The following is a 16,355-nucleotide window of genomic DNA, read 5'->3' as shown; positions in this document are numbered from 1 at the left end:
GTACTTTCCAAGAGATGCATTTAAGGTCTATGGGGGAGTACCATTGAGTTAGGTGAGACATTTTTCCTACGGCTACACTGATTTTGACACGCCTGGCCCCAACAGTTCCCCAACCCCTAAATAGTGCAATAACAAAACCCCAACTTCCCCTCCCCAGGACAGGTTCAACCAAATGATTTCCCATACAAACTCTGAGTAGTCTCCAAAACAGTGATCTGACTAGTGATGGGGTGTCGAGGCACAAGCCGTGGCTCCCGGAGTTCCACCAACATCCACCCCCAGCAGTGTTCTAAAACAATATCTTCCCCGGTATCCAGGAGGATTACAAGAACTTTGCGCTTAGAAGGCCACCACCATTCCCTCCTCCCAATTAATTGTAGGCCTAACGGTAGTACTAGCAAATAGCCACATCAGTGACCTAGATTGTTCAAGTCAGGCAATGTTGTCCACTGTTTGAGGCGTGACCTGCGGCAATTTTTCATCAAAGTTTTCATTAGAGCTAGCAGCCACCGATCCGTCTGCCTTATCTGCTTCTTGACCAGTCTTATTCGAGCCAGGGATGGAGGTCTCCCTGGTGAGTTCCGCCGCACTTGTAATGCCTTATGCCTTTCGTTCCTGGTTTTTCTAGATGATGGAGCACGGGTCGCAAGTGTGTTCTTTCCTGTATGCTGTTGCGATCTTTCCGGCGATGCAGTATCTTCCTTCTGGGCCCATCTATTGTCCGCCCAGTCCCACGTTTCCTGCGGGGTGGTGAAAAACTGCGTCCCTGCCTGGTCCGCCACTTACAGCCGCGCCGGAAATAACATGACATAAGGTATCTGAAGTTGTTGCAGTTTTTTCTTAGCAGCTATTAATGAGGCCCTTTGGCGCCGTACTTCTTTATTGAAATCTGGGAAGATAATTATTTTACTATTGGCAACCTGCAGTTCCTGATTTTGACGGGCCTTAAGGAGCACATGATCGCGATCCTGAAAATGATGCAATCTCTCCACTATGGGTCGGGCAGGGGCCCCCAGATGGGGCGGCCGGGCTGGGACCCTGTGGGCCCGTTCTAGGCCATAGAAGGAGGAGAGTCCCTCCGGGGCGTCTTCAATTTTGATCCAGTCGTCAAGGAAGCCCACCATATCCTTACCCTCCGATTTTCACGGCATTCCAATAATCCGTATATTGTTCCTGCGCGATCTTCCTTCACTGTCCTCTGCCCGCGCCTCTAGCACTTTGAGTCGACCCTCTACTGTGCTGAGCGTCTTCTGCTGCATCTCTACTTTCGCCTGCAGGTTTGAGAGTTCCTTTTGAGGCTAGTACTCATTATTTGAGTTTACGGTGATCGTCTTTCAGTAAACTCACATCTGTCACTATTGGGTCAATTTTCACCTCTAGAGCCACCCTGGAGGCCTTGATGGCTTGCATAATGCCTGGCAGGGTGGGGGTCTTGCCGACCATCTCCTTTCCCGATTCTATACACCCCTCATCGTCTGTTTGGGTTCCCTGGCCCTCGGTGCTGAGGACGCTATATCCCCTGGTCTTTGATGGCTTCCCCATTGTTTCTTGTAGGCTTCCACTTTGCAGCCCTTTATGTGCAGATATCCAGGTCAGACAGGGTGCGCAGCGATTTCAAAGTGGGGGGGGCCCTCCCAAAACACTCCGTGTTTCTGACGATAATCACATGCACAGTGATCTCGGCTGCTTGACCAAGCTTTGTCCCCTTCAGTGATCCAATACCCCCGGTTTAGCAGGCCAGTTGGATATATCCCCAATTTCAGGAATTAGTGGGAATATGTACCTTGTGCAGAGGGCCCGGTGAACCTACTAGTTTTATGTTCATGGAACCCTCTTTCCACTAATAGCATAGCGATAAAGTTGCCTGGGCCGATCACACCACTGACAAAAACACGGCCTTCCCAAGCAGGTCCAGGCCCCTCAGTTCTGTGTCCGGGACTTTCCTGTAGACCCCTGCTGAAGAGCCGTATTGTAGGCCTAAGCAGGCTCAGATCGCTCACTCTGCTTTAGTTCAGGCCGGGTGCTGCCGCTGCAATCCGGGCACTCTGCACACACTCGCCCCTTCTGCCGCGTTCCCCAACAATATTGCGATGTCAGTGGGGGAGGGACCCCACTCACCTTCCACTGATCGTGCCTCTGTTTTCCATCGGACTCATTCAGGGCAGACCAAGGCTATGCACTCCACTATGCGTGAGCGCCGCCGCCCTCAGCTTGCAGGCCTCGCTTACCGGTCTGCAACAGGGAGAGGCAGTTGCTCAAGTCCACAGCACTCGCCGAAGGCCCCTCTCGCGTGCTTCTATCTCAGCGCGATTGGCTACATTCCAAGCACTCCCACTGCCACCTAGCCGAGCCCGCTGCCTCCGCTTGCAGCAACTTTGGGGCCGAGCACATCATGAAGGATACCCTGATTGAGGGATTTGTGCTCACCACTCATGAGTACAGGATTATGTTCAGGGAGACTCTCAAAACCTTGAGTCAGTCTTGGGTAGCATTTGTTGACTTCTCATTCAAAACATTAGGTGGCTGGTTGAAAGGGAGTCAAATGCAAGACTATGATGGGTTTTAAAATGTACTTATGAAAGAGCATCTGTTAAGTAACTGCGTTTCAGAAAAATGTAATCCGTACTTGAAGGGCCTAGGTTCGATCTCTCCCAAAGAATTGGGAAAGAAGGCTGACCTTTGGGCCAAGACCAGGGTGTCCAAAAAGTCTCTTGGAGGGGAAGACCAAAAGAAAGAGGTTACTAATTTCCCCCTTAAAGGAAAGATGTGGGACAGTCTAAAGACAAAAATTAACAGTCTTCTAAAGGCCCCTAAAATCCTGTTCAGCAGGGTGAGCCTGGAGATCCTTCACAGATCAAGGGTGGGTACCAGGGTAAGAACTGGAATCCCAAAAAGGTTTGTATTTCAATTGGAAAGCCAGTGGACACCGAACTGGAGACTCTCCCTGTCCCTAAAAGGCTTCCTCTAGTCCACCCCAAGTTACTTCTGTGGTGGTAAGTCTCCAGATGGGATCCTTGGTGTCCCTCACCAAGTCAGAAAAGGGAATGCCCAGATGTGGGTCCAGTGCTCACAATGCCACTGGAGTCAAGCTAGCCTGGCTGATGAGGGGTGACGCCCTGAAACCGGTCCTTGGGTGCTTGTTTCTGGTCCAGGGAGGGCCTGGCTGGGCAGTTCGGACTAGACTGTTTCCATAAGGAGCATGGTCAAGACTGATTTGCATATGGCTGGGTCTAAACTGAAAGGCATGTTGTGCAAAAAAAGGGGTCTTTAGGCACAGATATCTGTACTGGGGGTGAATGTTTGACATTGTTCCAGCATTCCGTCCATCAGCTTCTTTTTGCATCTGACCAGGTCAGAGAGCACACTGAAGCCACTTTGATCTCCGAGGGTGGGGGATGTAGCTGCTCTGGCTGTCTGGCCCAGTAATCTGGAAAAATACTGACAATAGCCACATGTTAATGGAGTTAGAGTGGAAGCACAGATGAGCTGCATAATGAAAGGCATCCCCAGAGTCCAGCAGGAGATGTTATGGTATGAGGCAGGATTATCACTAAATGCTCAATACAATACGTTAAGTAATTGATCCACATGAATCGGGTTAGTGCAAGATAAATTGTGTGACTGGAGGTGAAAGCATTAAACATTCAGCGAATCACTACTAGGTTGCAAAATTGTACTGATAATGGCAGCTAGATCTCCAATACACACAGAAAGCAATAGACCACTCATGTCAAGTAGTTTATGTTCTGTTGAACTGTGCTTTGCTTTCTTATGTCCCGTGGCAGACGTTGCACAATGATCGTGCCAGAAAACACGAAGCGGCTGCCTTCCTTGCTTTCCCCCACTTTTTTTGCCTGAAATCAGATGATAGAAAAGGGGTTCAAGGAAAGGTCATTTACAGTTTCCTGGGGTTAGATTGAGAGCCTCGTATGTCAACATAGAAATGCACAATATGAGAGCACATTAAAGGACAATAACGGGCGGAGATTGCAGCGTGCTCACAGACCCTCACTAATCTGTTACTTAAGTCTGTGGCTAATGTTGAGGAACTGAATCACTAGAGGGATACAATTCGAGAGACGTGACGTGATTGCCCATCGTCGTTACATAATTTCTTTATTCTCTCATTGAACACAATCGGATCCAACAGCATTTTAAGTTTCAGGAAGCAACTGAAGACGCATCTCTTCCCTTAAGCAACGCACTCCATTCTCATGATTCATGTTAGCACTGGGAAGCCTGTCTGTGGGTAGCTATGCGCTCTATAAGACTTTGTAAAATAACATAACCAGCATTATTAAGAAAACTACAATACATTCACCGAAGAAGCTGTGAAGAAGGGAACGCCATGTCGTCTTGAGGAAAACTAGGATCTTGTAGTGGCTTATGGCAAGAAATCTGAAGATAACCTCATTCATCTGTAAGGCATGCTGATAACTGTGTAAGAAGCAGTCCAAACCAGCTTCAGCTCTTCTAAGGGATCACAAACTGGTTCCATTTGACAACATGATCAGATATATTGAGGCATGGGGAACTGTTCGATTAGGCTGCATCCTCAAAGAGAAAACACCAACTACAGAGGTTTTGCTTCCACTTTGCCAGAACCGTATTACACGTGGATGCTATTCTGATCACCTGATCTGGTATTTGTCCGTACGCAATTCCTTCCTTCGCATCCCTTTCATTATACGTGTTCTCATGAAGCTTAAGCACAGTAGGCCATTTGCCTTCCCTCACAAATAGTGTTTTTTTTCTGCTTCTCCAATGATACAGGAGTTCGCAGGCAATACGAATCTCCTCTCTAGAATGTCAGAGAGGATCGTTAACCACAGCTGACTGATGGCGCCTGAAAACAATTGTCTGTCAACTAATATTTGTTTCAATCCAGATGAGAGCAACTGTATTTAAGTGCTTAATTTGAACTGATATTTCCCTGTACTTGGCACCCTCACTTGTCAACACTGGCTCTTAGTAAGTCTGCCACATGGTGGCGCAGTTTGTCTAATTTAGAAGTCCGCATAACAACAGTTGTTTATTTATTCACTATATTTTAAAATTAACTAATAGCAGCCACCCAAGCCCTTCTTATTGCTTTGGGAGCCTCACACTTGTAGTTATGATTTAGTGGTTGTGTTGGTATTGTCATTGGCAGCACTGGTAGGGGCAATGGGTGTTTCAAGGTACAGTGACCTCCTGACTAGGGTCCTGGCACTTATTGATTTACAAATTAGGCACTGCCGAATTTTATGTCTGAACAGAGGATTGCCTTGAAAACAAATAGTGGTCCTGTGTCAATTGGGTCAAATCTGGCAAACGTTTTTCCACCGTTAAAATCCAATTCGTATTAGTCACAGATTATAAAGATAATATCTTATGCCTTTCCCAAACATCCTTGTTCTCTACTCTACTGAGTAATGACTTGTATAAGAGCTGTACAAAGGATTTGCCCCGCTGAGTAGCCCATCTGCCTCTCGGGCCCTGTATATTGTCTTGTAAAGTTGGTCCTCTAGAAATCAATGCATACACTTAACCTTATCCACCAGTCTTTCTAATTTAGCTTTGCTTATCTAGTTGCTTTTACCATCCACATGGTGGATGAGGTGCAAGTTCTGTGCTCTCCGCCCTTTTTCACTGTACTCTGTAACATCAGGTCTTCTTGAGGACTTGCTGCTCTTTCACCCATAAGTGATATCAAAGATTCATATGAATCAGACGCCTTCTTTTCAACCTTTTTCCCCCAAATTCCTCTTCAACTGTGAATGTCTCTTCCCTGTTGTATAGCACTTTGGTACCATCTTGACTACGATAATTTGTTGTGGATCAAGTCGTATAGTCTACATAGCCTCCAAGCAATCCATTGCAGTGGCTAGTTTATTATATCACCACATTGTACCTGAAAACCAGTAACAGTAGGTCTAAAACTAATATTTATCAGGAGTATTTAATTAGCAAATTTGTATTGAGGCCATTGGAGATCACTCCTTACCAGTACTGTCTGCTTGGATTCAGAAGCGAGATGTGGCTTACAAGAAGGCCAACCCCCTCTGTGAAACATTTTGATTAGGTATCGAGTTTCACTGATTACTTCTCTTCCCCTGGTTTGGTTTCCTCCTCCTCCTTTTTCAGAGGTGAACCTGCTTTTCTGATCCGTATTTATAAGGGTTTGTGAAGATCCTGTGACCGAGAAGGAAAAGATAAGTACTTGTAATCTTGCCTCTCCATTGACATCTGCAGTTAGTTTGTGAACAACCTTTCCTACTTGTGAGTTTAGTGACCAAAACTGCTTCACTGACTGACGTGTGAGAAGGTATTGACCCTACTTACACTACAGCGTTGTTGTTTTTTATTCAAAGGGTGATAGCTATTTGTCTCAATTTTTTCATTCAGTTTTCTTTTTGAACAAGCGATTTGTATGTTCAGTTGGTGTACATTTCAAGTTAAGAGAACACCTATGTATACCTATAGGTAGGCATATTCAGGCAGATGCATCAAAGTAAATACCGGGAGCAAAGGGGCAGATTCTCAGAATCTGCCACTTTGCTCCCGGTATTTTTGCATTTGGGATGCATCACTCCAAATGCAAAAATCGCAATTTAAGGAGTCTCTAAATTGAGATTCCTTAAATTGCGATTGCATTTAAGGAATCCCAAATTGAGATTCCTTAAATGCAATGCATGAAAGTAAAAAAAATAGCGAATTCGCTAATAGTAGTAGCAAATTACCATGAAGTTGAACTTCATGGTATTTTGCGGAAACTTTGAAAAAAGCACTTTTGTGCATTTTTCAAAGTTTCATGTTGCGCACACACAAGCCCTTAGGGGCATGTGTGTGTGCAACATATGTGCAGAGATCAATTTCAGGGGTGCAACAGGGTGTCATTTTGACACCCTTGAAATTGCATGAGCAATTTGCGAGTAGCTACTGTTACTCACAAATTGCTCATGCAATCTCCAATTCATTCCAATGGGCCTGTAGGCCCATAGGAATGAATGGTACAGCATTCCTTAATTGCAACTAGCAATTTGCGATTAGCAATTAAGGAATGTTTAGGAATCGCTATTTTAATAGCGATTCCTACATGCATAGGCTTTTGCTGTTCGTAAATAGCAATTCCTTAAAAATCGCTATTTAGGAATAGCAAAAGGCTATGTTGATGCATCTGCCAGTTGGTTTTCAAATTATTCCTGGTAAAGGATGTTTTTTTTCATTAAAATGTATTCCATGATCCTACGTATGCTTGAAGATATTCCAAGGTTAGGAATTCAGTGAGGACACCCATAAAAGAGAAAGAGATTAGTAAGTAACATCTCCTGGTCAGACTTTAAAAGTGACTGAGTCTGGAAGGGTCATTGCATGCATCCATAAATGTATGAGACTTGCCTTGGTGTCTCTTTTCCTTTAAGTTCCTAATATCCTCCCCAACATTTCTGCAGATAGACTAGCCTACTGTACCCTAAGTATGAAGGTAGAGAAAAGCTCAAATGTATGGGTATCGAGTAGTCCCATACTGTTTCATGAATTATGGTGGTAAGCAAGGTGGGAGTGGGGCTTAATGAATAACAGTAGACAGTCACTATGATAAGTACCATTGGGAGACTTGTGTTCTAGTTGTCCTACATTCTTAGAATTCTTTTTCTCTTATTTATCTCTAGCTCGCATTTTTGCACCTGTCTCATGCCTCTTCCTCTTATTAAAAATCTGATTGATTCATTCCATGTGATCTGGGAGTGATTTGCTTGCTAACTGATCATTCTCTAGTTTAACTCGCCAGTTTTGCCCTTGCCCTCTCCAATCTCTTTCAAACTCTAGTTTTTCCTGCTTTTCTTTCATACTTCGTGTATTCTATTCTTACCCTTTCGTCAGCCTTAACACTTTTCCTTTGCCCCATCTTATCTTTCCATATTACAATCATTGACCTGTTCATTTATTTATTGTTCTCATCATCCTTTTTGTATATTCTCTCATTTTGTTTGTCCCCAGGTTTAGGTGATGCTTCTTTTGATGTTTTTGAGACACTGCCTGGCCTATCACAACATGCCGAACCCAGTAACACTATTAGTCAATCCTCTCTCCGACCACAAAGCCCTCTGGGTAAGACATGCCGGGATTTATGACGGACAGCAGAGATTTGTGCACACAGAAATGCACCTGTCTCTGAAACACACATTTCTATCACCCCCTTATCTCATTTATAGAGACAGTGTCTTTATCGGTGTTTGCATGTTCCTCTCTTTCTCCCTCCCAATTCATTAATTGTTGTTCTCATGACTTACTGGTTACACAAGTTAAGATATAGCTTTAAGTAAAGCTTCTGGTCAGTATTCTGGCACCTAAATCTGATTATTCACAGTTTTCGTCCCTAGAATAGGAACTTAACACATGAGCCCAGAATTACTGGACCCAAATTGGAATGCAGCTTTCATGTTCTGAAGACAAGCAAGCTTCCATTTACCACCTGCTGCTCTGGGCAGCAGGAGATAAATGGGAGCAGGAGTTGCCTGTGTGGAGTGGGAAGGCAGTGACGGGAGAAGACTGGTGGGGGAGGGTTGCATTTTCAGCCCCTTAGCATGGAAGGGTCGGTGGGGGGTGTAGGCTGTACTTGTGCTCGTAGCTCATCCTTAGCCTGAGATTTTTACCAGCTGGATTTCACGGACTCTTAAAAGTGGCCACCTAGTTCCTGCACCTAGAATATCAGGATGCAGGAACTCTGGACCAGTTGTGGTCTGGCTGCTTGGAAACTGGGCCTAAGTGATGAAGATTTATCTTATACTTTTCTGGGGCAACACGTTTTCTCTCATGTCTCCCTTATCTTGTCCCATTCATTCTTTTTTCTTTCTCCCTTTTTTTGTTCCTCCTGTTCTCCCTTTTTTATTTCTCCCTTTCCACTTTCTTCTCTCTCTCTCTCTCTCTCTCTCTCTCTCTCGCATTCAGATGACGTTTATTGGCATGACATGTTACACTATTTTTAATGCATACGTTTTACCAATTAAGCGCAAGATTTGGTCCCCATTAGATTCTTGTTTTGGCAGTAGGATATACACAAAAATAAATTAGGTTGGTTGGACATGCTTGCTACTACAGGTCTTAGCTGAAAGAGACCATTAGTTATAGATTCCTTACCTTAGAATTACCCCCAGGTGTCAGAATGGATCCGGAGATTCCTCAGGTAATTCGAAGCACAAGAAGAAGGCAAAGAAGCAGTGTCACTCTTTGGCTTCTCCCCATCGGTCGGCTGATGCGACGCGGAACCTGGAGCATCGTCGCTTTCCAGCTCTGTCTTCGGAGCCTGCTCCAGGGGCGGCTCAGAGTTTCCCTCCCTTTCCCAGTACTGGAGCATCCTCTGTCCAGCTTCGAGCTTTCTACGAAGTGCTTCATAGCATCTTTTCACAGCCCGACTTCGCCGGCGTGCCTTTGGGCCCAACTGACTCGGCTGGGGGCCTTACTCTTCGGTGCCAGCAGGTCCGGTGCTAGAGGGCCCCCGAGGATCCAGGCCTAGCTCCAGATTGACGCCAGTTGACCTCACGGTACTGATCCCGATGACTACGCCCCTGTGCCAGTCGTGCCCCTGACCAGTATTGACCCCAGCCTCACCCTGACTTGGACACAGCACCGGACCGAGGTCGATACCGGCACCACAAGATACGTTTGTGCCTCTGTTCATTCCTGGTCTTCCCTACAGAGAAGTGAGCCTCCTATTCAGTGGTGTTGCGTAGGGCGGCTGAGGACTTGGGCCTGGAGCTTCCTAAGGTAGCAGTCAGGACTAACCTCCTGACAGAGGTGCTTCAACCGTCTGCGACCTCTTCGGAGCCCCTTCTGCCTTTCAATGAAGCTCTCACCGACGTCCTTCTGGGCACTTGGTCCAAACCCAGCACAGGGACTCATGTGGACAGGATGATTGCCCGACGCCATCGCCTGCCCCAGGGTGACCCACTTTTCCTCTCCCAACCCCTGGTGGTCCAAGCCTCATCCTTTAAGGGCACATTCACTACTGCTCCCCAGACAGGGAATCCAAGAAGCTGGACCACCATATGTAATTTAATATAGATTTGACTCAGGGAGGTGGTGGTCCCCAGGGCTGTGTGGGGGGCCGGAGCCCCCGCAAGCATCATTTTTTTAATATAGCTCTGGGGAGGTGGCTGTCCATGGGGCTGTGGGGGCCTGCTTGGCCACTTCATTTGGGTGAATTAGCCCCAGGAAGGTGGTGGTCTCTGGCGATGCATGGGGTTTTGAGCCCCCCCATGCATTATTTAATATATCCCCGGGGAGGTGGCGGTCCCTGGGGTGCAGAGGGGCCCACTCTGAGCCCAATCATTATTTTAATAATGCCCCTAGGACCTGGCCCACCAGGGGTACTCATTTTATTTTCTGCATTTAAAGCAAGAGTTGCAAATCTGACGGAACTCCATTTTTTGTTGTTGTTGATTTTTTTAGTCCTGACCTCTTTAAATTTTACTGCAACTATTGAACTGATTTACACCCTTTAACAAAAAGGGTTCGTGCTGGACGAAGAGCTACCTTTTTTCAAATGTGGTGTATTTACGTTCTGCAGTTCGGGCTGTAGCCGTGTATACAATTTCCTATGGAAATTAACATGGGGGGGTGGGGTGGGTAGCATTTTGGGAACTCCCTCTTTTTCTCGGCCCCCGCTGATCAGTTCACCCTGAAATTTTGAAGACCGTATCTGAAGTGAACGTCAAACTAGTTTTGAAAACTATGTAAAGATTTTTCAAACGACGCCAAAGATATGGGAAACGGCCACTACAACGCGGCAGTTTCCATGCAAACTTTAACCACACATGCATTACAATGCATGCGTGGTTACCACAAAAGCCTTTACCACACATACCTTTACTACGAGATAAGTAGTAAAGGCATGTGGGGGCAAAGGCGAAAATTAGAAAGCGTGGAAAAAAAGGGGGCTTGAGGGGGTCCCCCCCCCCCAAAAAAAAACTACACCTGATGCAACGTCGCGAAGTGGAGACAATCAGCGTAGTTTGAGATGAAACGGGAACAAACTTCCGCTTCTTCATGACGTCACCAAGGAAGATGGAGAGGAGACGACGTGAAGAGGTAAGGGGAATTTTAGTTTAAATAAAATATATATATGGATTGGGGGTTCAGGGCAGGGGTAATTATAAGAAGGATTGGGGACTGGGGGTCACTTAAGGGTGCAGGGGAGGGGTATAACCTTTACCAAGTATGTCCTTACCATGCATAAATTTACAACGAGGTATGCGTGGTAAAGGAATATTTGTGGTAAAGGTTATGCGTGGAAATAGCATTCCGGTATAACGCATGCGTGGTAAAAGCATGCATTGCAACGGAATGCGTTGGAACAACATACAACCCAAAGATATAGGCAATTGAAAAACAGCTTTTTAATAGAAATCAGGTCCTAACTATCACCACCTACTGGAAACTGCCAGTAGGTAAAACACACACGCTGCTCAGATATCACCAGAAAGCTCCAGACCACTTTAATTTCGAAAAGATTTCCAGAAGGCATAGATTAAACACCCAAAGCACATCAAAAATCTAAATAAAACATCTAACTAAAAACAGCAAATTTTTTCAAGAACTTTGTTTTTGAATTTAAAGTAACCCACCTATTAGTTGAACATTGTTACATCAAACAATTGGCAACCCGCTGTCAAAACAGAAAATATATAGCAATATAGACTAAAATAACTTTCCTTTTACTCATGATTGTGCCAATATTGGAGTTGTGTGTGTTAGTTTAAAACCTCTGGGCACACATGGGCCAGGTTCAGAAGGACATTCAGGGCAGTTCATATGATTCTCCTTTCCTATTCCTCTTTGGACAGAACTTTACATGTATAACAAGGATAATACTTTTTTTGGTCTTAGAGGAATGTATTCAGGAAAGGGGCAATCTTTCAATCTAGCCACATTCTCTACCATTGTGATTCTAGAAAAACCTGCTTGCTCTATTGCAACAAGACTGCCTATTACAGACTGGCTATATTGTATAAAAGTTTTCCTTGAATCTGTAGAACAATCTTTCATAAGCACATGAACAGCCAACTTCTTGTACCGGAAGTATGACGTTCGAGCAGCATTGTAATGCTCCAACCTTTGATCTACTCTATCTACATGTGCTTGTTGTAGTCTAGAATGCACACTGGCTTGCATACCTCTACTATCTGACTCCAGACAGTCCCAGGTGAAGTGCTTTCATTGTGAATAATTGTGAGTGTGTGGACATCTCTTTTGTCTGAAAATTTCAAAGCTAGTAGTTCATTGTTAGGCAAGGCTCTGCTCTTTTCCCTTTGAAGTTTCCTACAGACAAGCTCTTTAGGGTAATCTTGATAGTTATAGCAGGTTGTGCCACATGCCACAGTGCTGACTTTGAACAGTTCATAATAATTGCGGTTCTTTGTAGAAATTGCCAGCATATACATTGTGATCTTTGTGAAAGTGTTCTGGCAAGTTACTACAAACTCTTTTAAGTGACTGCAGAAGTGGAAGGATGGGGGGGGTTCAATTAAAAATCCCTGCCAATGAATGCCCTGAAATAAAATACATATCCAGTGGCACTTTCACACAACATATAAAGCTTAGTGCAGCAATGTGATCTCTTGCTGGATATGTGCTGTCTAAAAATCGAACTGCTCTTGAACTGGAGCAGAGACTCATCCAAAGGTATATCTTGAGCTTGTACATAGATCTCTGTGAATTGATCAACCAAATATTTAAGTATCTTAGAGACAGTCACATTCAGTGTTATCTCATTGCAACAGATCCGCTGCAGAAGAAAAATCCCAATCTCTACTCATGGTTCCTTGAACAATAGCACTTGCCATCAAGTGACCAGTAGACCAATATAAAGACAATAAGGACTTCCTTAACAATCCAATCACATAAGTTAAACCCCCAGATCTGCTTCATATCATCAAGATTTGTGAGAGTCCACCGGGTAGCTCTAGAGTGGGTCTTTAAGTCTGACACTGTTGCCCCTCAAAAACTGTTTTGCATTAAGATTGGTCTGCTCAACAATTTAGTCTGGAAACACCATCAATAAAGAGTTGGAATAAATTGATAGACATACAGTTCTTTGTTAACTCTGCACCCTGCAACAGTATTAAAGGTAGGCTTTGCAGACTTGCGCCATGTTAGGGGCAACCCTAGGTTCAGCACTTAAAATGCGAAGCCATCCTGCCCCGGGTTGCAATCAAGCTTGCATATGCTGCACTACAGGCAAATCTGTGTCATCTGTTAAATGAGGCACTTTATCTGCGCTAATAGTGATCATCCGATTGCTCTTGGACAGAAAATGAATTGCCCAAATCTTGCACTTGGGCCTCAGATACAGAGTCAGCCTCAAAGCCTAGATTGGAAGCAGATTGTAAAAGCAAACCAAGTATGTGCTTTGGCAATCAGCCTGCAGGCAGCCATAATGCTGGATAATAAAACATTTACTCAAAAGCAGACCACAATGAACAACACTGCGTCAAATTAGAACTCCGCAAACTGAGTGTATCAAACAGTAAATATAACTAATGACATATGGTGATCTGAAAAGAAGCTATTGATACAAACCACGCAATGAACTTTCTACTACAAAAAGATACTTAGATTTGTGTCGCTTGCCACAGACAGCTATTCGGAGGATCAACTGCTTGTACTCTACACTGTCACAGCAAACACCAAAGATATCCCACTAGAAATGAAAAATAAAGAACAATTACACACAAGACATTAAAAATCATGTTTGGATTTGTGTAAGATTTATAACAACAATTAAACATGAGCTACATACGCTAACATTATTACATCTGCAAATAAAACATTCAAGCAGGGCAACAATGTTCATTTAAAGTAAACATTCCCAAAACAAAGTTTCCTTACCAAACTTCTGCATCTAGACAAACGGTAGATCTACTAATGCTGCAACCGTAAGCAGGCTTTGCCACCAAGAAAATCAAAAGCATTGTACAATAATAAAAAGGAAAACACATTGAGTTCACAAATGCACTTGGCAAGAACAAATAAAACACTTAACATAAAACACAATGAAGTCTGGCCTCGGAGCAGATAAGTATATAAAACAGCCGATCTGCACCCATGGTGCGGGGAGAGAAGAGGGGTTGGTGGAAAATAACCTATTGGAGAAGGGACCCATGGGGCTGCTTCCCAAGGAATAAAACACCCCTTATGACATAGTGGGTGCAAATCTACTGTGTGATCTTGTTTACACCATTGATCCCACATCAGAAATGCACTGAAGAGATATCAGAGGAAAGCAGAAACTCTCCTTTTCCACAGTATCTCTAATTGCCGCCCAGTTTCCCACACCCAGCCAAGCAAGAAGATTTAACTTGCACATCTTCCTCGCTCGATGCAATGGAAGTATATGGTTTCCAGTGTGTCCCCAGCCACTAATGATGATGTCGGCATTCACTGTACATACTGACCTAATCTCACCAGAGGAGATGTCGGAGGTGATAGTGAAAGTGCTTTCACTGCCATCCTTAAAGAAGGTGTGTGGTGAGTGCCAGAGATTCCCCTGCAGGTTGGTATTTGGACATGATGCACACCTCCTTAGCACTTGAGTGCCAGGGCTATGAACATCTCCAGCGCCTCCATAGCAACCAAATGGTTACATTTTTCTCTCCTATTTCTGTTTTTTATAATGTGCTGTCACCAATAGTCCAGTTTTTCTGAAGATGCACTAAATGCAGGGCCTTAAAACTTCAGTTTTTCTGTCTTGATATATTACTGTCTCCAGTGTTCTGATGTTTTAAGTTGTGTCTTGCAAGCATCTTTGTTTTTGATTCCTGATAGAAGCGTAATATACAGTTGTACAAACGGCAAGAGGGCCTCTGAAGAGCCCATTCTGTTTGCTTGCCAAATGTAGGGTTTGTCACAAGTACAGTAGCCATTTAGTTAAACACAATATTTTTTCAACAATCTGTTTCTGAGGCATTCTAAACCTTGATCATTGTTTCCTGCTAGGGTAGCGGTTCCAGTCTGGACACATCATAACAGAGTAGCCGCTTAGTCATTTTAGACGATATTGCTAGGAGCAGAGCCAGCAGTCACTCAGCTGTGGAAAGCACTGTCTGCTTTTAAATTAGACTGAGGAACCGAGAACTGGGTGGGTAGGCACCTGACAAAATTTCGGCAGTGCCCTATAAATACTATAGTTTTCAGCATGTAGGGCTTGTGCAGAGATCGATAACAGTCTAAGTCAGTCTTCTTGTCTCACTGTCTGTTTCTTTGTGGTTTACTACGTTTAAAGAGCTTACTATAATTACCTGAGTTAAAGTCATCAGATGTGGTAGTGGTTTGATTGGACTCCATCTTACAATATCAGTAGACCCTGGGAACCCCACTATTCTCAAGGTATTGAAGCTTAAACTGGATTACTGGTTTTCATTTTTGTTTTAATAAGCTTGTGTTTTTTTGACAGTCATGTATGCCTAAATGCACCTCCGACATATCAATATGTGAGACCTGTTTTCCAAGCTGTTGTCATATGATCCATTCATTCTGTCAAGGTGTCCATTTTCCAATTATTAGTAAATAGACTTTCATCTCCGGGAGGAGAGTTCTGACATCCAAGACTACACTTTCCTCCACTCTGACCCCTGTGCGTGCAACCATTGTTGTAGAATGCATAAGCAAATCTCCTATGACAGGCCAAACCTCCTGGACTTAATCTCTAGGCTTTGATAATGCCAGAAAACCCATCCCAGCAGATGCCAACAAGCACTTAAAAAAGAAAGTTGATCCATAGTTTCACCCAGCAGTGCAGAAGGGGAATACCAAAGGCAATCCCCCACATGTATGTTTTTTCTAAAAATCTGTTGTATATTCTTGATCTGTAGGCTGGATTAATGGGATCGCCTTTGTGGTTCTGCTGGAAAATGTTGCTACACCAAATCATCCAGAACTCAGCAGCACATCTGATAGGGACTTCTAACAGCAGATTCCCCATCTCTTATCCAGTGGTCAGACTGGATCCGTGCTGGATTTGACAGTGCCTTGCTTATGTAGGTGCCATCTATGCATTTTGACAGAAGTTCCTTTCTATCCGTGCCAACAGACCAAGTCTGTAGCTACTCCTCATTTCATCGAGACTCTTAAATTGTTCTAAATTCTTCAGTGTGTAAGGGAATTCTGTTGCCACTCAAACTTACAAGGTTTAAACCCTGCGGGGAATGTCTGTGACTGAGGCACATCTGAGTTGCCTGTAATGTCTAGGGTCAGATCACGACTCCTAGGCCTGCAGTGATTGTGTCTTGATATACCTCAATCCTATTCAAGACTGGGAAGCAAAGCTAATTATCCTTCCTCAGTTCTATTTATGCCATCTGTATCCGCTCCACACT

The 16,355-nt window shown here is 44.2% G+C and overlaps 1 protein-coding gene across 11 annotated transcripts in view; it reads left to right on the top strand.

Annotated features, from left to right (window-relative positions):
* EPN3 (epsin 3) overlaps positions 1–16,355 on the top strand; it is a 421,892-nt gene that overhangs the window by 338,395 nt on the left and 67,142 nt on the right. For 5 of the 11 annotated variants that reach the window (XM_078654444.1, XM_078654441.1, XM_078654442.1 and 2 more), the window contains one exon: positions 7,981–8,091. The exons of the other annotated variants lie outside the window; for them this stretch is intronic. In XM_078654444.1, the coding sequence (XP_078510570.1) occupies positions 7,981–8,091 (111 nt within the window). The remainder of the gene's footprint in view (positions 1–7,980; positions 8,092–16,355) is intronic. 11 annotated transcript variants of the gene reach the window in all.

The sequence above is a fragment of the Lissotriton helveticus genome, chromosome 7 (genome assembly GCF_964261635.1).
Source record: "Lissotriton helveticus chromosome 7, aLisHel1.1, whole genome shotgun sequence".
Classification (NCBI taxonomy): Eukaryota; Metazoa; Chordata; class Amphibia; order Caudata; family Salamandridae; genus Lissotriton; species Lissotriton helveticus.
This window is presented reverse-complemented; position numbering and strand designations above follow the sequence as displayed.